General features: G+C 56.8%; 1 protein-coding gene across 5 annotated transcripts in view; it reads right to left on the reverse strand.

Annotated features, from left to right (window-relative positions):
- Positions 1–21,755, reverse strand: part of ZNF142 (zinc finger protein 142) — a 24,118-nt gene continuing 2,363 nt past the window's right edge. For 3 of the 5 annotated variants that reach the window (XM_062191813.1, XM_062191806.1, XM_062191821.1), the window contains exons 2-9: positions 20,974–21,287; positions 18,379–19,161; positions 16,500–16,667; positions 15,052–15,873; positions 6,567–6,744; positions 3,074–5,960; positions 1,684–1,789; positions 1–893 (exon numbers count right to left, since the gene is read on the reverse strand). In XM_062191813.1, coding sequence (XP_062047797.1) covers positions 424–893; positions 1,684–1,789; positions 3,074–5,960; positions 6,567–6,744; positions 15,052–15,873; positions 16,500–16,667; positions 18,379–19,161; positions 20,974–21,253 — 5,694 coding nt within the window. In that variant the 5' untranslated portion in view covers positions 21,254–21,287 and the 3' untranslated portion in view covers positions 1–423. Of the gene's footprint in view, positions 894–1,683; positions 1,790–3,073; positions 5,961–6,566; positions 6,745–15,051; positions 15,874–16,499; positions 16,668–18,378; positions 19,162–20,973; positions 21,288–21,755 lie in introns of those variants that run through there. The other 2 variants (XM_062191829.1, XM_062191838.1) reach the window with 2 other exon arrangements.

The raw sequence follows: 21,755 nt of genomic DNA on the forward strand, positions 1-21,755 counted from the left end.
ATTCAGACGTGTCTAAGAGCCAGCACTGATTCTCTGCTTCACATGCTTTATAGAGCATCGGGCACAACAGTACATGCGGGTGGGTACAGCGGTTTTGCAACGCTGAAAGAAAACAGGAACTTGACACAGTAAGAAGGAAAGAGGTGAGTGAATAAAACCAAGATCTCACAGTCAGGGCCTTTGCTGGAGAGACGGCGAAGAAACTGGGAACTCACCGGCTGAACACACAGTGGCCCTCAACGAGAAAGCATGGCCGTGGCCATGTCCCTCTTTCACAGCGCTGTTAACTTCAGTGTCCCAGAAGGGCGGCAGTCATCCCAGTGCCCCAGAGCCATGCCCCCTGAGGCCGGGGGCGCCCCAGGCTGGTTCTGGCCTCAGCTCGCACATCTTGGAGCACAGCCATCTGGGAGGCAGGGTGGACTCTCAGCCCTCAGGTCCCGTGGGCGGCGCGGCAGGAGCAGGAGGGGTGGGGTCCTCCAGCTTCACATCGTGCAGGTGCACCGTGGGGGTGGTGGGGTCCTTGCCCACACCTTGGCTGGGGTCTGCCTGGTCAGGGTGGTGCCTGCGCACGTGCTTGACCACCTGGAACTTCTGCTTGGCCTTGTAGCTGCAGAGGCGGCAGAAGAAGGGGTGGCGGTCGGTGTGGGTGAGGGCGTGATGGCGCAGGCCGGCAGCCCAGCGGAAGGCGCGGTGGCACACGTTGCACACGTAGGGTTTGGCCTCGCTGTGCTTGCGGAGGTGCGTGCGCAGCAGGAAGCGGGTCTTGAAGGCCTTGCCGCACTGCTCACACATGAAGGCCCGGGCTTCACGGTGCCGTGTCTCGCGGTGCACGCGGAGCGCGTCGGCCCGGTTGGTGCAGTATTCACACTCGGGACACTGGTATGGCTTTAGACCTACAGGATGGACGACAAACCACCATTGGCGGGGGTGGAACACGAGTCAGCGGGCCAGCAGGATATCCATGATACAAGCAGCAAGCTGACTAAGCGCATCTTTGGAACATTCCAGTCCCGTCTGGCATTTCAGTGCCTTTCTCCCAACTCAGCCCCTTGAATACATCGGAGCTCACAGCTGTACCTGTAACCAACTAGCTACCTGACAGTAACGAATACTCAAGTATTGGAGGGTTTCCAAGTGGGAAACTCCCACCCTCTTTCGGTCATGGGGTACTCACGGGATTTGAGAATCTTCAAACACAACCCTTTGTTCAACTCAAAAAGTGAAAGAAGACGCTTAAGAGGGAAGGGGTGGGACGAAAGCAGCAGTCTTCAGAGAAGCAGAGTGAGCCGATCGCATCTGATGGGGGGACGGTGTGCAGTAACCGCGGCCAGAGAACCAGCAGTCTCTGGACTGCACACCCAGGACACGGAAAGGGGAGCTCTGCTTCCTCCGCCTCACTCCGGACAGTTCCGTCCTGTCTGTGTAGCAGCCAGGTGGACCCGCCTCCAGGGCTGGGGGCTCCCGGTGCGGGGCGAGGGACCTTGTACCACAATCACCCCAGCAGCTCTAGCAAAGCACCCACGCGCAGGCTCTCAGTTCTGGCAAGTCTTTGGGGGCTGGGAAGCCACTCTGGTATACACTCCCCCAGCCTGCCCCCTATGCCCGGCGTGAAATGCGGCGTCAGCCTGACTGAGCAGGGACAGACTCCGCTGCAGCGGGAGCGGGAGCCGCTCGGGCACTCACCCGTGTGCTTGGTCATGTGGTACTTGAGCTGGTTGACCCACTTGCACTTGTAGCCACACTCAGGGCACAGGTACTTCCGTTCCTCCTTGTGGATCCTCATGTGGTACTGCCAGAGGGAGAGCAGCAGGCAGAGAGCATGCACCTCTTAGCACTCACCGGATGTGGAACAGGGGCAAGCAGGCAGAGAAACGTGGCGGATAACTCTTCCCTGCTCCTACCCTAGCCACGGTTCCCTCACCAACCAGGTCTTCCCGTCTGCCACTTGGCTAGCAGCCCGACCCAGCTGACCTCACTGACTAGTTCAGCTGTGCCACTTACTGTGTGCGTGAACAACACAGCACCTAATTCTCCACCCACTGATCTGTAAAATGGGGAAAGGAAGAGTACATGCATCTGGGGGCCTGTGCTGTCACGCAGCACGTTAGGCTTTCACGTGGGACACCAGCATCCCCTATCAGAGTGCTGGTTCAAGTCCCGGCTGCTCCGCTTCTGATCCAGCTCCCTGCTAATGTGCCTGGGAAGGCAGCAGCAGATGGTCCATGTGCTTGGGACTCTGCCACTCATGTGGGAGACCTGGACAGACTTCCTGGTTCCTGTCTTTGGCCAGGCCCAGTCCTGGCTGGTGTGGCCACCTGGGAGAGTGCACCAGTGAATGGGAGATACCTGTCTGTCTTTCCCTCTGTCACTCTGCCTTGCAAATAAATAAAAAATAAAATTTTTTTTTTTTAAAAAGTAATCCTTATCTCATTTTTGAAAGGATCAAAATTATGAAGCCAGGCACATAGAGCTAAATAAATGTTAGCTGTTATTATCCAGATTATTCCCAACCTATTATAAACTTTTTTTTTTTTTTGACAGATTTATTTATTTGAAAGTCAGCACTACAGAGGGAGGGAGAGACAGAGAAGTCTTTATGCACTAGTTTACTTCCCAGATGTCCTCAACAGCCAGCACTGGGCCAAGCCAACGCCAAGACGCAGGAGCTTCTTCTGGGTTTCCCATGTGGGTGGCAGGGGACCAAACACTTGAGCCATCTTCTGCTGCTTTTCCCAGGCCACTGGCAGGGAACTGGACGGGAAGTAGAGCAGCTGGGACATGAACCAGGGCCCATAAGAGATGTTGGTGTTGTAGGCGGTGGCTTTACTTGCTGTGCCACAATGCCAGACCCGATTACAAACCTTATCACATGGCAAGCACATACGTGGGATTTTATCTTCACAACAACCCTATGAAGTTGGAATACTCTCCCGTTTGTAGGGATGAGGTAGCTCAGCCTTGGAGAAGTCAGGAACTTGCCCAAAGCTACAGAGCTAGCACTTGGGAGAGTCAGGATGAGAGAAGCCAGGCGGCACGACTCCAGCACCTGCACCCCCACAGCCCCTGCCCTTACCTTGAGGCGGGAGGGGTCGGCACAGGCATAGGAGCAGAGGTGACAGTGGTAAGGCTTCTCCCCCGTGTGGATGCGGCTGTGCCAGGTGATCTTCTGCCGGTTCTTGGTGCTGTAAGCGCAGTCGGTGCACTTGTAGAGCCGCGTGCCCCCGTGCCCTTTCGTGTGGTGATCTAGCACCAGCTGATGGCGGCACGCAAAGTCACAGAAGGGACAGCGCAGAGGGGGCTGCCCGCCAGCCCCACCCCCCTCCGCGGCCTCCTCGTGCTGCTCCAGGTAGTGCTTTACCAGGCCCACCCGCTCCCGGGCGGCGAAGTCACAGAGCTGGCAGCGGTGGCTGAAGTGCTGCTGCCTCCGGTGCTCGTCCAGGGCAGGCCGGCTGGGGAAGGCTTCCTGGCAGGCCCCGCACTGCAGCTGCGGGTGCTGCTTCCGGGTGTGTCCCCGCAGGCTGGCGGGGCTGGGGCACAGCAGCCCACAGCGGGGGCAGTGCAGGGGCCCTTCGGTGGCCTCTGCGGGAGAGCCCGGGGCGGGGTGGGTGGGCTCCGGGTGCCGGCGCAGGGCGTGCTGTTTCAGTGCAGTCTCAGAGCTGAACTGCGCCTCGCACTGGGAGCAGGCAAAGGCTGGGGTGCCCTGGTGGCAGCTGTTCATGTGGCGAGTGATGTCGTGGCGAAGGTAGCCGCTGTAGTCGCACAGTGGGCAGAAGTGGGTGGGCGTCTTGTCGTGTACCCTGAGCCGGTGCAGGCGCAGTTTGGAGTTGGTGCCGAACGTCTGGGGGCAGGAGCTGCAGGGGATGCGGCCGACCCCCGTGTGCCGGGACTGGTGGGCCTCCAGGCGGTAGCGCCGGGTGGTGGAAAAGTCACAGAACGGGCACTGGTGCGGCTTCACGCCCTCGTGCTTGAGCCGCCGGTGCTGCTGCAGGCAGCGGCTCTGCTTGCAGGTGAAGCCGCAGTCCCCGCACTGCAGGGGGGGCCGTGGGCCGCGCGCCGGGGCCGCCGTAGGGTGCTTCCGCTTCTGGTGGAGCCGCAGGGCGCCAGCGGTGGCAGCCGTGAAGGGGCAGAGGCCACAGTGCAGCTCTCGGGATTCCCCGAGCGGGCAGCCCCGCGTCTGGTGAGTTCGCAGAGCCCGCTCCTGCCGGCAGCTGAAGGGACACGTGGGGCAGGAGAAGCGGGCCCCCTTCTGCTTCAGCACCGCGGCTGTGTCCCCAGCCCCAGGGCCGGGCTCTGGAGCGCCGCCGGGCAGGGGGGCAGAGGCTGCGTGGCTCGAAGGCGACGGCACAGGCTGGGTCGGGGGCGGCCCTCGCTTTGCACCCCCACCTCGTCCCCCACGGCAGCCTTCGGCCACGTGAGAGGTGATGGACGAGAGCCGAGAGCACAGGAACGCGCAGGAGTTGCAGTGAAACTTGCCCTGCTCAAAGCGGAACTTCTCAGGGGTCCCCGGGGAGCGGGGCTTTTCTGCAGCAGGGCCCGGCGTGCCACAGGCTGCGGCAGGAGCTGCCCGTGTCTCTTCCGGCTCGCCGGCAGCGTCAGGAGCATCTTTGGGAAGCAGGAGCTCCACCTGTAAGGACGCAGGGCTGGGCCTCCCACCTCCTGCATCCTCCGCGGCACATGTGCCTGGCAGGAGAGAACGCACAGGGCTGGCACGGTCTGATCTGGGCACGGCCTTGTTCTTCCGGAGCAGCACGGGGCACTTCTTGAACAGGTGGGTGCTGAGGCCACGTTGTTGCTTGAAGCTGGCCCCACACTCGGGGCACAGCAGGGGCTCACGGCGGCCCTGGCAGCCCGTCCTGGAGTGCAGACTCAGGGCCTTCTCGCGCCGGGTGACAAACGGGCAGTGGGGGCAGCGGAAGGCCCGCCCCTCTCCCTGGATCACCACCATCTGCACGCGCCCCTCCAGCACCAAGGCCTCTGCTTGCTCTTTGTCCTGCCTCCGCAGGGCCTTGAGCAGCGACTCCGACTCAGGCAGCTGGGGCAAGGCTGCTGTCTCGGCGGGCAGGGTGGCCTTGAAGGTGTCTACCCAGCTATGGGGCACCTCCTCTGAGGACGGAGTTCTCGGGGGCTCAGGGCCTGACTTCTCCCCAACGGGCTCTTCTTCAGCACCCAAGCCAGAAGTCCCGACACCTGCGAAGCCGGGCAGCTCTGGCCCGTCCACTGCCAGTGGCCCCGAGGGCTCCAGGGGTCTGAACTCCTCGGGGGCTGTTTCAGTCACCTCCTCCAGGGGTGGCACAGCCACGGGGTCCAGCTCTACTCCCAGGGCCTCCAGGTGCAGGGTGCAGCTGCCCTCGTCCACCTCTGCTGGGCTGGGGCTGCCCACCAGGTGGTCCTGCTGGGGAGCCCCGTCCTGCCCCCCGGCGCTGAGCTCCTCATTTGTCTCCGCCAAAGCCTGGTCCAAGCTGGGGTCTGCCGAGGTGCCAGGTTCGTGGCCCGGCCCCTCAGGCTGGGCAGACGGCTGACTGGAGTGCTCTGAGTCTGGTGGCGGTGTCGGGCACTGCTTGGCCCCTTCTGGCTCTTGGCTGGCATAGCGGAGCGGCCAGACCTGGTCTCCAGGCACGTAGCCGTGGGCTTTGCGCTTGTGGAAGAAGAGGGTGGTGTTGCTGAAGGTGCGGTAGTCACAGAGGGCGCAGCGGAATTCGCGCAGGTGCGTGTGCTTGCAGTTCTCGTGGCTCAGCAGCGCCTGCTTGTGGCGGCTCTGGTAGCTGCAGTAGCGGCAGGGGTAGAGTGGGGCCGGCGCGCCAGGGTGGTGCTGGGAAGCCATGTGCTTCTGCAGCTCGTACTTGCGCTTGCAGGCGAAGGCGCACACCTCACACATCAGGGATTTGCCCTGGTGCCGCAGCTTGTGGCTGCTCAGCTGATCGGCGCGGTGGCAGCGGTAGGAGCACTGGTTGCACTGGTACCTGGCAAGGAGGGAAAGGAGCGGCCACCGCCGCGGTGAAGCAGCCACAGTGACATGGAACACACGCTGCCCACGGCCAGGCTCTGTGATCAGCACTGCACACGCCCTGTCCGATTCAGCCACTGCCCCAAGAAACGGGTACCAACCTCACAAGCGAGGAGACCAAGGCGGAGTGGGTGACGGGACGTGAGGGCCTGTGTTCTAACCCCTGCTCTACACTGCTTCCCAAAGGACAGCAGTCATGAGTCAGCTTGCCCCACGCGGACGTCTAAGGCACCGCCAGGGCTCCAGGCCTACGTCCCACTCCCACCGAGGCCTCAAGGCCAGAGAAAGTCTCCGCCAGCTGTGTTTACAGCTGGAGAACCTGCCCGATGTGGCAGGGCCAGGACTGAGGACCTAAGTGTGCAGCCTCTCCACTTTCCTGCGACCGGAATCGGAGCACTCAAGTGACAGTCCCTTCCCTGGGCCCAGGTACAGAGGCGGCCCAGGCAGTGGGGCTGAGATGGGGAGGCCTGGAGAACGCAGCAGGGCCAGCTGCTGGCTCTAGGAGGGTGCCGGCTCGGCACACGGTCCCTAGGCTGGGGAGGGAGCGTGGGTGTGGCCGTACCTGAGGTCCCCTGCATGTTTGCGCATGTGCACGCTGAGGTAGTGCTTCCACTTGGTGACGTAGCCACATTCAGTGCACATGTAGTCCTTGGTGTTGGAGTGGGTCAGCATGTGCTTGGACAGGTAGCTCACGTCGCGGCAGGTGAAGTCACAGAGCTCGCACTTGTGAGGTTTCTCGCCTTGGTCGGGGTGGGGACGAGAGGGCAGAGAAGCCAGGTCAGACAGACGGGCTGCGTGGCCAGCGAGCCCACCCTGGTGTGGGCAGGAGCAGGAGCTGCCTGGGCTCGCTGAGGGGCTGAGTGCTTGACCCATCCAGGCCACCTCGCTGCCCTCTCACACCGCTGCTCCCCCGGAAGAGGGGCAGAGAGCTGAGACGGAGCTTTTCCAAACCAGCCCTTAAGTCCACCCTTGCTCTGCTGTTCAGCCTGTTGGCACTAAGAGCCACCGCTCCACCTGCCACAATTCCTTCTGGTTTTCTGTTAGGCAACAGAACATACTGCTTAAGAACTCTGATGGGGGGAGGAGGCAGTGTAGTACAGTGGGTTAAGTCTCTGCTTGTGAGTCCCAGTGCCAGTTTGAGTCCCGGGCACTCTGCTTCCAATCTAGCCTCTAAATCACAACCTGGGAAGGCAGTTCATGGTGGCCCAAGTCACCACCCCCAGCCACCCATGTGGGAGACCAGGGGAGCTCTGGGCTCCTGGCCTAGCCCTGGCTGTTACTGAAGGACCCTTATGGGGGAGAGGGACAAGAAACTAGGCCTGGGCAAATATCAGGGGCTTCTTAAGAGGATAGATGTTCCCCAGAGTCTAGCGGGCAGGACATTCTCTGGGAAGGAAAAGTCAATCCCCTTCAGAGAACCTCTAGGCACGCCCAGAGCAGAGCTGCCCCTCCCCTTCAGAGAGTCTCTAGGCGCACACTTATGATGTCACTGCGACCAGCCAATCCTGTAACACTTCAGCACTCTCCCTCAGCATTCTCCGGTATGCTAATTGTCCCTCCGAACCAGCCAATCCCATGCCACCTCTGCATTTTACACCAGCACTCTCCACCAGCATTCTCCCATATGCTAATGGTCCCTCTGAACTGACCAATCCTATGCATGCGCATTAGGAATATGCTAATTCGTTGCCTATATAACCTGTGTGAAACTGCCGCTCAGGGCTCCTCACTGCCTGAGGTGGGGGCCCGTTTGCGCAAACGTTCAATAAAAACCTTGTGCTTTTTGCATCAACTGGTCTGGAGTCTGGATCTTTGGGCGTCCACCCGAGCAAGTGGGCATCTCTGCAACTGAGAGGTCCTACATTTTGGTGGCCCGTACGGGGATTTTAGGTCGCCCTCAGACCCATTCCCTGTGAACCAGTTGGAGGTACGATTAAGTGTTTTCTGTTTGTTGTTCTTCGTCTTGAGTGTTCTGACTGGCCAGTACCTGACTCTGTGAGACCAGTGGGGGAGGCAGGCGTGCCCAGCAACCCCTGGTCCGTTCCCCGGAGGACGCTCCGGTTTGTGAGACCAGTAGGGGAAACCCTCGGTCCGTTCCCCCGGAAGACGCTCCCAGGGTGGTCTGGAGGTGGGTCGGAGACCAAGTCTCCCTCGTTCCCGGGGAGGGCTGGTCAGGCAGCCGCTCCCAAAAATAGCGCAATAGCGTTCAATTTGTTGTAGGTCTGTTGCCGTGTGGTTTTGTTGGCTATTCTTTTTGCTTGGTTTGACGTGCCTGGAATGGTCTGGAGGAAGGCCAGGGACCAAGTCTCCCTCCTTCCCGGGAAAAGCCTGGCCAAGCGGCTCCTCCCATCTGAGGTAGCATTGTCGATTTGTCCTAGAGCTGGTGCCGCGCGGTTTGTCTTGTTTACTGTATGTGTCTGTGTATTGGCTGTTCTTTTTGTTTGGGCTGAAATCTTTGCACCCATGGGTCAACAAATAACCACCCCTTTAAGTCTCACTCTAGATCACTGGAAGGACGTTCGAGAACGCGCGCACCACCTCTCAGTGGAGGTTAAAAGGAAACGATGGGCAAAATTCTGTTCCTCAGAGTGGCCAGCCTTCGAGGTCGGCTGGCCAAGGAACAGCACTTTTAACCTTGATATTATTTTACAGATTAAGGCGCGAGTCTTTCAGCCAGGATCCAATGGACACCCTGATCAGGTGCCCTACATTACCACGTGGGAGGATCTTTCACGTAACCCCCCTCCCTGGATAAAACCCTTCTCCTTCCCGACGGAGCCCATACGGACCCCGTTACCCCTTCCTCAGCCATCCCTAACTCCTTTAATACCTTCCCCCTTGGGACCTTCCTCCCCGATACCCCCTCCTCCCGTCCCGATTGTGCCAACCTCCTCCCTATACCCTCTGAAGGAGATTCGAGATCCAAAACCTGACAAGTCACCGGTTCTTCCGGCTGATCAGGACCTTCTGCTCTTTGACTCTCCCCCACCCTATCTTCCCGGCCAGCCTGCTCCCCCGCAGGAACCCCCACAACAACCAGAGCGGGATGTGCAACCTTCTGCACCATCCCCTGATTCCACGAGGGCAGGGGAAGAAGTCTCAGCGCCTTCCCCGCCCTCCAGCCGCCTGCGCCTCCGTCGGGGGCAGGCAGGGGGCTCGGGAAGCGTCTGGACTTCACAGACCTTTCCTCTTCGTTCGGTGGCTGGCCAGATGCAGTACTGGCCATTTTCCGCTTCCAATCTTTACAGTTGGAAAACCCATAACCCCTCTTTCTCTCAGGACCCCCAGGCTCTGACTGGGCTGATTGAGTCAATTTTATTGACTCATCAGCCCACCTGGGATGATTGTCAGCAGCTTCTGCAGACCCTCCTCACTACTGAGGAAAAGCAGCGTGTCTACCTTGAGGCACGGAAAAACGTCCCTGGAGCAGATGGCCGACCGACCCTACTGCCAAACGAAATCGAAGAGGCGTTTCCCTTAACCCGTCCTGATTGGGACTACACCACCATTGCTGGTAGGGAGCGACTTCGTCTTTACCGCCAGATTCTCCTTGCGGGTCTCAGAGGGGCTGGAAAGCGCCCCACCAATTTGGCCAAGGTACGTGCAGTAGTGCAGGGGGCTGAGGAAACGCCGGCAGGCTTCCTAGAAAGATTAATGGAAGCCTACCGTATGTACACCCCGTTTGACCCCCTGGCAGAGGACCGGCAGGGAGATGTAATCATGTCCTTTATAGGACAGTCAGCATCAGACATCCGCAATAAATTGCAGCGGCTAGAGGGGCTTCAGGGGTATACTATACAAGATTTAATGAAGGAGGCAGAAAAGATTTACAACAAAAGGGAGACCCGAGAGGAGAAGGAGGAAAGGATCCGCAAGGAGCAGGAGGAAAGGGAAGACAAAAGAGACAAAAGACGTAATCGAGAGCTTAGTAGAATTTTGGCCACCGTAGTGCAGGATACAGAAAGGAGTAGACCAGGACAGAATAGGGACTTGGGAGACAAGCGAAAGCCTCGGGTGGAAAGAGATCAATGTGCCTATTGTAAAGAAAGAGGACACTGGGTCAAAGACTGCCCGAAGAAACCACAGGGACCAAAGAAGAGACCAGTTCCAATCCTGTCCCTGGAAGAAGACGATTAGGTGAGTCAGGGCCAGGAGCCCCCCCCCCCCCGAGCCCAGGATAACCCTTGAAGTGGGGGGCAGACCGGTAACCTTCCTGATTGACACGGGAGCCCAGCACTCGGTACTGACTTCAGAAAAAGGGCCTTTAAGCTCCAAGACTTCCTGGGTTCAGGGGGCAACTGGAGGGAAGTTATATCGCTGGACAACCAATCGAGAGGTCCAGTTGAGTACAGGACTTGTGACACACTCGTTCTTACTAGTGCCAGACTGCCCCTACCCCCTCCTGGGCAGGGACCTACTCTCGAAGGTAGGAGCCCAAATTCACTTCCATGAGAAAGGAGCTACCATCACAGACTCAGGAGGGCGGCCCCTCCAGGTATTAACACTACGCTTGGAGGACGAACACCAATTATTCGAGAGGCCCTCGTCCACCATGGCTCCCCTGGATCCCAAGTGGCTCGCAGATTTTCCTCAGGCCTGGGCAGAGACTGCGGGAATAGGGCTGGCCGTCAACCGGCCTCCCTTGATCATAGATCTGAAGCCCACGGCCATTCCCGTGTCAGTTCGTCAATATCCGATGGGCAAGGAAGCTAAGGAAGGTATCCGGCCACATATCCAGAGACTGTTACACCTAGGCATTTTAAAACCTTGTCGTTCACCTTGGAACACCCCCCTACTACCAGTAAAGAAGCCCGGTATGGGTGACTACCGCCCGGTACAGGACTTGCGGGAGGTTAACAGGAGAACGGAGGATATGCATCCCACAGTGCCCAACCCCTACAATCTGCTAAGTACCTTGCCTCCGACCCACATATGGTACACTGTGTTAGATCTAAAAGATGCATTCTTTTGTTTAAGACTGAGCCCTCAGAGCCAATCCATCTTTGCTTTTGAGTGGAAAGACCCAGAGACCGGGTTTTCAGGACAACTCACCTGGACAAGGTTGCCCCAAGGATTTAAAAACTCGCCTACCTTGTTTGACGAAGCTCTGCACCTAGATTTGGCCAACTTCCGAGTCAACCATCCGGACCTGGTCCTCCTGCAGTATGTGGACGACCTCCTCCTTGCTGCCGAAACAGAGCAGGACTGCCTAAAAGACACCTTTTCCGGATGGACTGAGGCATTCCCCACAAAATGGGAAACCGCCCAGGTGGTCGCCAAGAAGATCATAGAGGAGATCTTCCCCCAGTTCGGCTTGCCTAAGGTAACCGGGTCCGACAACGGCCCAGCATTTGTCTCCCAGGTAAGTCAGTTGGTGGCCAAAGCATTAGGCATAAATTGGAAATTGCACTGTGCCTATAGACCCCAAAGTTCAGGACAGGTAGAAAGAATGAACAGAACAATTAAAGAGACCTTGACCAAATTAGCGTTGGAGACTGGCGTTAAAGACTGGGTCCAACTCCTCCCTATGGTGTTGTTCCGGGTCCAAAACACGCCCTCTCATTGCGGGCTGACGCCATACGAAATCCTTTATGGAGGGCCCCCACCAGTAGCAGGCTTGCTTGACCTTGCCAGTGACTCTGTTGCCGATGCCCCTAAATTACAGGCCCGGTTGAGAGCGCTCCAGATCATCCAGAACCAGGTCTGGAAACCTCTTGCAGCAGCCTACCAACCCAAGACAACAACCATCCCACATCCTTTCAAAATCGGAGACGCTGTGTATGTCCGAAGGCACCAATCTAAGACTCTAGAGCCCCGGCGGAAAGGCCCCTTCACTGTGCTGTTGACAACTCCCACCGCTCTCAAGGTCGACGGAATCGCTGCTTGGGTCCACGCCTCACACGTGAAGCGAGCACCACCCCCCCAGGGCCCCGAGGATCCGGATAAACCAGCCAAATGGAAGCTCCAGCACACTCGGAACCCACTCAAGCTAAGACTTTCAAAAACTGTTTAATATTTGTGATGTTCCTGGCCTTTCCCCATTGTTTTTCCAATCCCCATGCTCCACAATTGTTAACGTGGGAAGTAATTTCCTCCACAGGACGGGTGGCCTGGTCTGTTAGTGGGTTACATACCCCCGGGGCGTGGTGGCCCACCTTATACCCGGACGTATGTCAACTGGTTACTGGGTTAGATACCTGGGATATACCTGACCAGGATAATTTGACAAAAATCCCTGGAAATAGTCTTAACTATTGGGGCGTGTATGGCTCCCAGTCCCCAGTCAGTGGGACCCAACCCAGTCCAGCAAGAACAGAGTTCCCTCCCTCCAGTGAGGCAGGCTCTCCCCAGGCCACCCCTCCCGCCAGCCACCCTTTCGCCCAGCTTGGCAAGTTTAACTCCAAACGCTTCAAGCCCCCGTACAACCGGACAGCGGCTGTTTAACCTTTTGACAGGGGCCTTTCTGGCCCTCAACCAGACCAATCCAGAGCTGACCGAGTCCTGCTGGCTATGCCTAGCCCCAGGTCCACCTTATTACGAGGGCCTCGCGGTCCCCAGGACCTGGAATGGCACTACAGAGGCAAATAATTGCCTCTTGCCCCTTCGGCCGCGTCTCACTCTTACAGAGGTGTCGGGACAAGGTACTTGTGTAGGAAATCCTCCCTTGTCCCACCGACACTTGTGCAATGTCACCCACAATGTTACTACACGAGACGGCCCATGTATTCTTAACAGGTTGCTCCAGTTTATCCGCGAGAGGCTTTTCCTTGTCCAAACCCTGGTGCTGACTCAACAGTACCAGTGTCAAGCTTCAAAGACCTCTGAGGTCCAATAGATTTTAGGATTAAAATCTGTGCAAAAAGAAAAGGAGGGAATGAAGGACCCTTATGGGGGAGAGGGACAAGAAACTAGGCCTGGGCAAATATCAGGGGCTTCTTAAGAGGATAGATGTTCCCCAGAGTCTAGCGGGCAGGACATTCTCTGGGAAGGAAAAGTCAATCCCCTTCAGAGAACCTCTAGGCACGCCCAGAGCAGAACTGCCCCTCCCCTCCGGGAAACCTCTGGGCGCGCCCAGAGCAGAGCTGCCCCTCCCCTTCAGAGAGTCTCTAGGCGCACACTTATGATGTCACTGCGACCAGCCAATCCTGTAACACTTCAGCACTCTCCCTCAGCATTCTCCGGTATGCTAATTGTCCCTCCGAACCAGCCAATCCCATGCCACCTCTGCATTTTACACCAGCACTCTCCACCAGCATTCTTCGCCAGCATTCTCCCATATGCTAATGGTCCCTCTGAACTGACCAATCCTATGCATGCGCATTAGGAATATGCTAATTCGTTGCCTATATAACCTGTGTGATACTGCCGCTCAGGGCTCCTCACTGCCTGAGGTGGGGGCCCGTTTGCGCAAACGTTCAATAAAAACCTTGTGCTTTTTGCATCAACTGGTCTGGAGTCTGGATCTTTGGGCGTCCACCCGAGCAAGTGGGCATCTCTGCAACTGAGAGGTCCTACATTACAGCCGTTTACGGAGTGAACCAGCAGGTACAAGATCCCCCTCTCCCCCTCTCTGTCACTCTGCTTTTCAAATGAATGAATGAATCTTAAAAAAAAAAACAAACCCAAACTTCTGACTTGCGATTCTACTGTGCACAGCTAACACTGACACAAGTACAGTCCTCACTGTCCCAGCCGCGTCCTGAGCAGTTTATAAAATGCTTCCTGGGGCAGGCACTTTGGGCGGCAGTTAAGATGCCACTGAGACACCCACATCCCATACTGGAGTGTCTGCTTCACGTCCTGGCCATGCCTCTGCTCTAGCTTCCTGTTAATTCACAACCTGGTCCAAGTAGTTGGTCCCCGCCACCCACATGGGCGACTGGGATTGAGCTCCAGGCCCCTGGCTTTGGTCTGGCTGAGCCGGTGCAGGCATTTGAGGAGTGAACCAGTGGGTGCAAGACCTCTGTCTGTATCTACCTCCGCTAGAAAGAGAAAAAAAAAGCACCCTCTCATTACATCTTCATAATGTCCTTAAGCATTTACTTGAAAGGCAGAGAGGGGAGAGAGGGGAGAGAGGGGAGAGAGGGAGAGAGAGAAATCTCCAGCTGGTTCACTCCCCACATGGCCGCAACTGCCAGGACTGGGCCAGGCCAAAGCCAGGAGCCAAGACCTTCATCTATGTCTCCAAAGTGGATACAGGGGCCCAAGCTCTTGGGCCATCTTCTGCTGCTTTCCAGGTGTACCAGTTGGGAGCTGAATTCCAAGTGGAGCAGCTGGGGCTTGAACCAGCGCAGGGCTGCAGGCGGTGGCTTAACTTGCTGCGTCATAGTGCTAGCCCCTATCATTCCCATTTTATAGATGAGGAAATAGAGGCACAGAGAAACCACCGAGCTATTAAGTGGTGGTTCAAATCCAAGGTCACTACCACGTGGTTTTGGGTAGTCTGTTTCCTTATCTCTGAAAAGGGAACAACAATAAAACGTGCCCTCACATGGTGGGTAGAAGAGTAAACGAGATACTCCAGTCGTCAGCAGTGCTCGGGGAGGGCTCAAGACTAAATGGTCTCGGGCTCTGGCACTAAGAGGCCGGGGCCATGTCCCTTCAGGACCGCTCGCCACTCTCTCTGCTTGCCCATCCCTTCCCTGTGGTCAAAGACAAGCAACGGGGTGTTCTGGACCTGACACTACCTGACCCCCTGCCCTCTCTCGCAACACACCCCAAAACTTGGAATTGCAAAAGGTTATCTGTTTTGACCTGGGTTTCTTCACTCCAGGATGGACGCCGACCCACCCAAGGCTGACGAGGGGTGAGGCACCATGGCAGAACGTTCAGTCTTAGCTCTACCAGTTCACGAGTGAATGGCGCTCAACCCCCAGCACCTCTGTAAACTTGGAATGCCAGATCTGTGTCTAGGAATTCCAAGGCAGGTGAGCCCAGGCATGCGAGGCCCTCCACGCGGTGCCTGATGCACAGGAAAGCTCCGGCCTGCTACTGCCATCACCCTCATTACTACCGCGACACCAGTGCACGGAGGGAAGCCACCTCACCGGTATGCAGCAGCATGTGTCGGATGAGGACCCGCTTGTGGGCCGTGGCGAAGCTGCACTCGGGGCACTGGTGGATCTTCTCGTGGGCGTGCATCTTGCCCACGTGGTCCTGGTAGGCCACGGGGTTGAAGGTGGCAAAGGGGCAGAAGGTGCAGCGCAGCTCTTCGCTGCCGGGGTGGCCCTGCTTCTTGTGCTTGCGGAACAGGTGCTTGTTGGAGCAGGCGAAGTCACAGTGCGGGCAGTGGAAGGCGAAGTGGCTCTTGTGGTGGGCCTCCATGGCTTCGGCCGTGGCAAAGAGCAGGGAGCACGAGTGATGGCGGCACTCCACAGCCCGCAGCCCGTGGCTCTCCTTCAGGTGCTTCACAAAGGCCTTGCGGTCGGGGGTCGTGTAGCCGCAGCCCTCCTGGAAGCAGCGGAGGGGCAGGGGCTCTGCGGCCGCGGCCGCGTGGCTCTTGAGGTGCTCCTTGAGGGCCTGGCTGAGGCGGAACTCCTCCCGGCACACGGGGCAGGCGTAGGTGTCCGAGTAGAAGTTGGAGATGTCCTCGTGCATGCTGGCCATGTGGCGGTTCAGTGCGTTCCTCTCCACGGCGCTGTAGTGGCAGAGTGGGCAGCGGTGGGCCTTCTCGCCCAGCTCCCGCAGCAGGTGGGTCTTGAGCTTGCTCTTACTGGTGAAGAACTTCTGGCAGTTGGGGCACTGGAGGCTGGGGTCCGGGAAGTGGAGATGCAGGTGTTCCACGAGATGGGTCCGCTTCTTGAAGCAGCGCTTGCACTCCGGGCACATGTGGGTCTTGAAGAGCGGCTCGGTGCCAGCAGCCACGTCCCCTGAGGGAGGGAACAGAGTGCGCTCAGAGCAAGCATCCTCAACAGGCCAGGGGCTGCTCAGACAGCAGAAGAACCACAATCTGCCCAGACACAAACATTGTGGTCTTTCCACAAAAACCAAACATCAGGGTCTGGAACCCATCACCTCAAAAAGAAACAAAGTCACAAGCGCTGCGTGGACCTCCTGGTGGCTTGGTGGAAGTGCTTTACCCAGCAGCCCACTGTGGCTGTGCCATTGCTTAGGGGTGCTCACGAGAACAATCTGAACGGGGCGTTCTTGTTCTCCCGACCCTGGTCCCACGGGGAGGCATTAGGGTTAGCGAGGCCAGTCGAAGAGCCCCAAAAGGAGAAAGCAGAAAGGAAGGTAGAGCACCCTTACTTTCAAACACCGGCTCACTGGGCTCTAACCATAAAGCAGCCCACGAGAGCAACCTCTGCTCACCCCCAGCCCCGCCACGAAGCCTTTACCTGTCGATCGTTTTCTCACTAGACCTTGACTTGGGAGTCAAAGAGCAATGGACAGAATTTGAGGATCTGAACCAAACTCCAGAGCCTCCCTGCCCAGCTCCCCCCCTTCCCACTCCTCCCCCCCAGCAGGAACTTGGGCCCAAGCACAGAGTCATTACCTTCCACCTGCTGGGCCCCCTGAGCTCTATCCAGGGCTGCCGGGGAGTCCTTCTGGGCGCCACTCTCCTCCTCCTCCTCTGCATCCTCCTCTCCGGCCGACTCCTGCCCAGGCAAGGCCGCGCCTGTTTCCTCCGCGGGCCCTCCCTGTCCTGCAGGCAGCCTGGGAGCTGGAGCCCCACACATTCAGTGAGGTTTACAGGAACCAAGGACAGCAATGAGCGCGCTTCTCTGCTTACTGGCTGGAAGCTAAGCCTCCTCCCTTTTAACACAAGGAATCTCGGTCCTAAGTAAATAAATGTATTCCCACTCGTGACGAGAATAGGAAAACTAGGAGCTAAGCTACCAGCAATGCTCTAGTCTAAGGCAGATCCAACCTCAGATTCCTGGAAGGAAAGAGCTTTGAGGTTTGGGGGGCTGCAGCTGAGACCAGAGAAGGGACAGACTGTACTTCCTAGGCAGTGGCACAGTGTAGGTCAATGTACCCCGATTTCCAGTGTTCTGAGAACACTTCAGCAATTCAGGGGCACACCTTGACCTTCTGATTTATTCCTTCTGACCTAGGAATCTTAGCAAGCCCGGTTCCATCAGGATCCTGGCTCTCCTGGACCACTTTCTATTTCCTCCTGTTCTTCTACACCCTTCCCTCCCTCCATTCCCTCCCTCCTTCACTATCCATCTACCCATCTTTCCTCCGACCAAGGAGTAAGAATCAGTGAGACACCAGTTCCCAAGGAGGTTTCTTTTCGTTCTTTTTAAAGATTTATTTATTTATTTGAAAGGCAGAGTTAGAGTTACAGAAAGACAGAGATCTTCCATCCATTGGTTCACTCCCCAAATGGCCGCAATAGCCAGAGCTGGGCTGATCTGAAGCCAGGAGCCAGAGGCTTCTTCCTGGTCTCCCACATGGGTGCAGAGATCCAAGGACTTGAGCCACCTTCTATTCTTTTCCTAGGCCATAGCAGGGAGCTGGGTTAGAAGTGGAGCAGCCAGGACTTGAACCAGCACCCATGTGGGATGCTGGCACTGCAGACAGCAGCTTTATCTGCTATACCACAGTGCCGGCCCTTGGAAGGTTTCTTTTTAAAATAGACCCAACTTCTCTGCTCAGTCCCCCAGTCCCACTGGTTCTAAAAGGGAGTCAACAGGCATTCTACCATTGGCCATGGCTATGCATGGGCATTTTTGCTTTTGTTCTCAGAAAGTTCTGAAATTAATCAGGAGCCAGTGTGGTGGCATAGCAGGTATGCCAGCATCCCATTAGGGTGCAGGTTTGAGACCCCGCTGCTCTACTTTCAATCCAGCTCCCTGCTAATGCACCTGGGACAGCAATAGAAGGTGGTTCAAGTGCTTGAGCCCTGCACCCAGGAGGGAGACCTGGAAGAGTCTCCTGGCTCCTGACCGGCCCTGCGCAGGCCACTGTAGCCATATGGGGAGCTCTTCCTTCCAGAGGATGGGAGATTTCTCTGTGTCCCTCTGTCTCTCCCTCTCCCTATAACTCTGCCTTTCAAATAAAAAAAAAAAATAAATCTTAAAAAAAAAAAAAATCAGAAGGTTAAGTTCAGCTCCTTGACCTCAGCTGTGAGCTTTCAGTTCTCTTAAAAAAAAAAAAAAAAAAAAAAGGCATCAGTGGGAAATATTGATGGAATAACTTCAGGCCACACGCAGCCTCAGCCAGATTTCACTGATTATCACAAAGACTTCCTCTGTCCCACATACTCTGAGAAGTTCCAGGTTCCTGGATGCCTTCCCGTGCCACCCAGTGGTTCTGTCCTCCTGAGCCACTATCTTAGACTCCACAGCGCTGGAAACAAGCACCTCTCCTCTAAGGGCGACCCTGACTCCACCCCAGGGTGGGGGCTGTGGGGCCCGGCCTCCTACCTGACAGCAGCTCCTTGGCTGGAAGGCCCTGAACAGTGGGACGCTCTCCCTGCGGCCCGGGCCCGTGGCTCCGCTGATGCTGCCGGAAGAGTTTCACGTTGGAGCCCATGAAGTCGCAGTGGCTGCAGTGGAAAGGGTAATGGGCCTGCCGGTGCAGCTCCATGCCCTGCTGGCTCCCGAAAAGCAGAGCGCAGCCCCGGAAAGAGCAGGGCACAGGAACTGCTCCATGGGTCTGCCGCAGGTGGCGCTGCAGGCCCTTGCGATCTTCAGCAGAGAACACGCAGCTGGGCTCTGGGCAGGAGAAGCTGTCGGGAGTGGCCCGGTGAGTCTTGAAGTGGCTCTTCAGGGTCTGGGGTTGAGCAAACTCCTGTTTACACACAGGGCATGGCAGGGAGCTATCTGGTGGGCTTTGGCCCTGCAGAGGCCTAGGGAGGGTAATGTTGCGGGGGGGCAGCTCTACAGAGCACGGGGGGCTAGCGAGGCCCTGCACAGGCTGTATGTGGGTCTCAGGGCACTGGTGCAGGGCCAGCAGAGTAGGCTCTGCAAAGCTCTGTTCACAGCGCTCACAGAAGTACACCTCCACCACCTTTACCAGGACACCTGCAGGCAGAGGACCGACAGAGAAAGGCACAGAATCAGCTGGAACGAGGCCCATGGTTACCGGCAGAAATGTGGGGGAATCTTTTCTTAGTGGTGGGGCGCAGACAGACTTAAGTCTGGCTCCGCACCTGGATGCCCGGCATCTAGCACAACCCTTGGCACAAGACAGGTGCTTAATAGTGACTTGTTGAATGAATGAAAAAAAAAAAAAAAAAAAAAAAAAAAACCTCATCAAACGTGGGAAGCATTAAGAAAAGGCAATACAGTCTGCCCAGTTGAAAAATTTCAAACTCCCAGAAGATCCAAATGACAAACTAGGGAGAGTGTCTGCACTACAGATAACAAAGTGTTAACTTTCAAATTCTGTCAAGAGCTTTCCCAAGGCATAGGAAGAGCCACATGACCTCCATGACAATTGCTGGCAGGATCCTGACACAGGCAGGCTTAGGAAGAGCCCCCATGTGGCCCCAGCAGCCCAGTGAGAAGGGGGACTGGAATTCCCCTCTGGCCACGCTTCTCAATGGCAGGGCCGTGACTCGAGGCCAGGCCTGTCCTCCATGTACTCTGCTCATCTTTTTTCTCTTTGCTTGGACAAAGTTCAACGCAACCATTCAGAGGACACTGAGGTTCGCAGAGCATAGAGCTGCCCGCCCTCACAGCACGGCCCGCCCTCACAGCACGGCCCGCCGCTGCTGTCAGGCCTTGTGCTGCTACTGCTCTGCAAAAGTTGCTCCCCGCCCTCCTCCCCCACCACAGTTAGAAATCAAAGTTTTTTTCTAATCCATGAGTACAGTACATCTACTTTTATTGGTCCAGCTCATGGTATTTCAGAGCGTGGATAAATCTAAATGGAAGTCCTGCCCTCACTCATGGACATTTGGGATGTTCCCATCTATTACAAACAAACCATTACATTTCCTCCTCCCTACTCGCACGTGCATGTGTGTGTCTCTGTCGGACACACTCTGAGCAGAATTTCCAGGTCAGAGCATGCGCGCTGTGAAACTGGCCATGCAGCGAAATGGACCTGCACGGCTGAACCAACTTATATTCTCCATAGGCTCTGAGACAGTGTTTCCTCACACACTCACCAACACTAGGTATTTAGAGTTCATTTCTGTGTTAATGAGCTCAAGCATCCTTCCAAGAGGCTACTCACTTCTTATTTCCTCTGAATGAGCAACAGGTGAGCGACCTCCCTCCCCCACCTGGGTTTTCCTTTCAGCACCTCTCCTCGCTGTGGAATTCTGGATGTTAGTGGTATTAACTCTGCCTTAGATATTAGAAATGTTTTTTCCCCCAGGCTCTTTTATTTTCCCCCCTGGTCCCACACAGAAGTTTAGAAATAGGAGATGGTCAGATTAGCTCCCCTTGCCCAGAATTCTGCCAACAAACTACACTGCCAGGGGACAGCGTGGTGACAACCGCGGCTGGAAGAAAGCCGTCTAAAAAACAAAGTTTCCTGGAAGTAAGAGCTTGTAGAGGTGGGAAGATCTTTCTTCTGGGTAACCACAAGCACTCAACTCTTGCTCCCAGAAACACGCCCTGGGTGAATGAAGTATGCGATACATGGGAAGTGATGGCTGGGGAATACCAGGGCAGCCCTGGCGAGCCTGGCGTGGCAGCGCCAGCCGGGAACGTTTGCCCGATTCCTGGCTGCAGCTCCTGGGTGCAGGGTTGAGATGAAGGAAAGACTTCCTGAGGAAGGCAGAGGAAGGACAGGCCAGGACTGGGCAGGTGTCACGAAGGTCTTCCCCTCGCGATCGCCACGGAGCTGATGGGAAGGAAGCCCTGCAGGGAGAACCTGCCACGAGTTCGCTGCGGGGCTGTGCGCCACCGTGGCAGCCTTCCATCCACGCCAAAATACGACATCTCAGGGTATAAAAATAGGAGGCTCCCTGGTGTCCTCGCCCTATTTATACCGGAGGATCAGAAACAGCACAGGCAAAACCTCAGGGCTGCTCGCGCCACTGGCCTGCTAGCAAGCATTTGTACCTGGGGTCTCTCCAGCAGCACCCGGGGACAGGGTTCCAGCTACGGTCTCCACAATGATCTCCATGTTCCCCGGGCTCTCCTCAGTCGCTGTGGCCTCCACCAGCAGACAGCCCGGGTCGGCAGGCAAAGGTGCAGGGTCCCCGGGAGGACAGGGGCTCTGGACGGGCCCCATGATTCCACGGTCAGGAAGAGGAGGGGGGATCAGCAAAAGCTCAGGGCATAGTCCGTCCATCTCCCCAGTGCTGCTGGCTGGCTGCGAGTCCAACACAGGGTCAGTCATCACCACCAGTGTGTGTGCTGTGGCTTCTTAAGTGCTGAGAAGCCAACGAGAAAAAGAAAAGAAAAACACACAGTTACAACTCACTTTCTCCCAGGTGCTGTGAATATACAGCACGATGCCCAGCTACTGGGCAGCTCCTTGCAAGGCAGTATGGCCCACTCAGCCAAAACAGGGTTCTGTCTTTTTATGGCAGTGTTTAGAAAAGTATAAAAATGGTAATAGAGGGGCCTTTGTTGTAGCACAGCAGGTTAAAGCCCTGGCCTGAAGTGCCAGCATCCCATATGGGCACCGTTTGTGTTCCGGCTACTCTACTTCCGATCCAGCTCTCTGCTATGACCTGGAAAAGCAGTGGAAGATGGCCCAAGTCCTTGGGCCCCTGCACCTGCGTGGGAGACCCGTAAGAAGCTCTTGGCTCCTTGCTACAGATCAGTTCAGCTCTGGTTGTTGCGGTTATCTGGAGAGTGAACTAGCGGATGGAAGACTTCTCTCTTTCTCTCTGGCT

This window comes from Lepus europaeus, chromosome 1 (assembly GCF_033115175.1).
Source record: "Lepus europaeus isolate LE1 chromosome 1, mLepTim1.pri, whole genome shotgun sequence".
NCBI lineage: Eukaryota > Metazoa > Chordata > Mammalia > Lagomorpha > Leporidae > Lepus > Lepus europaeus.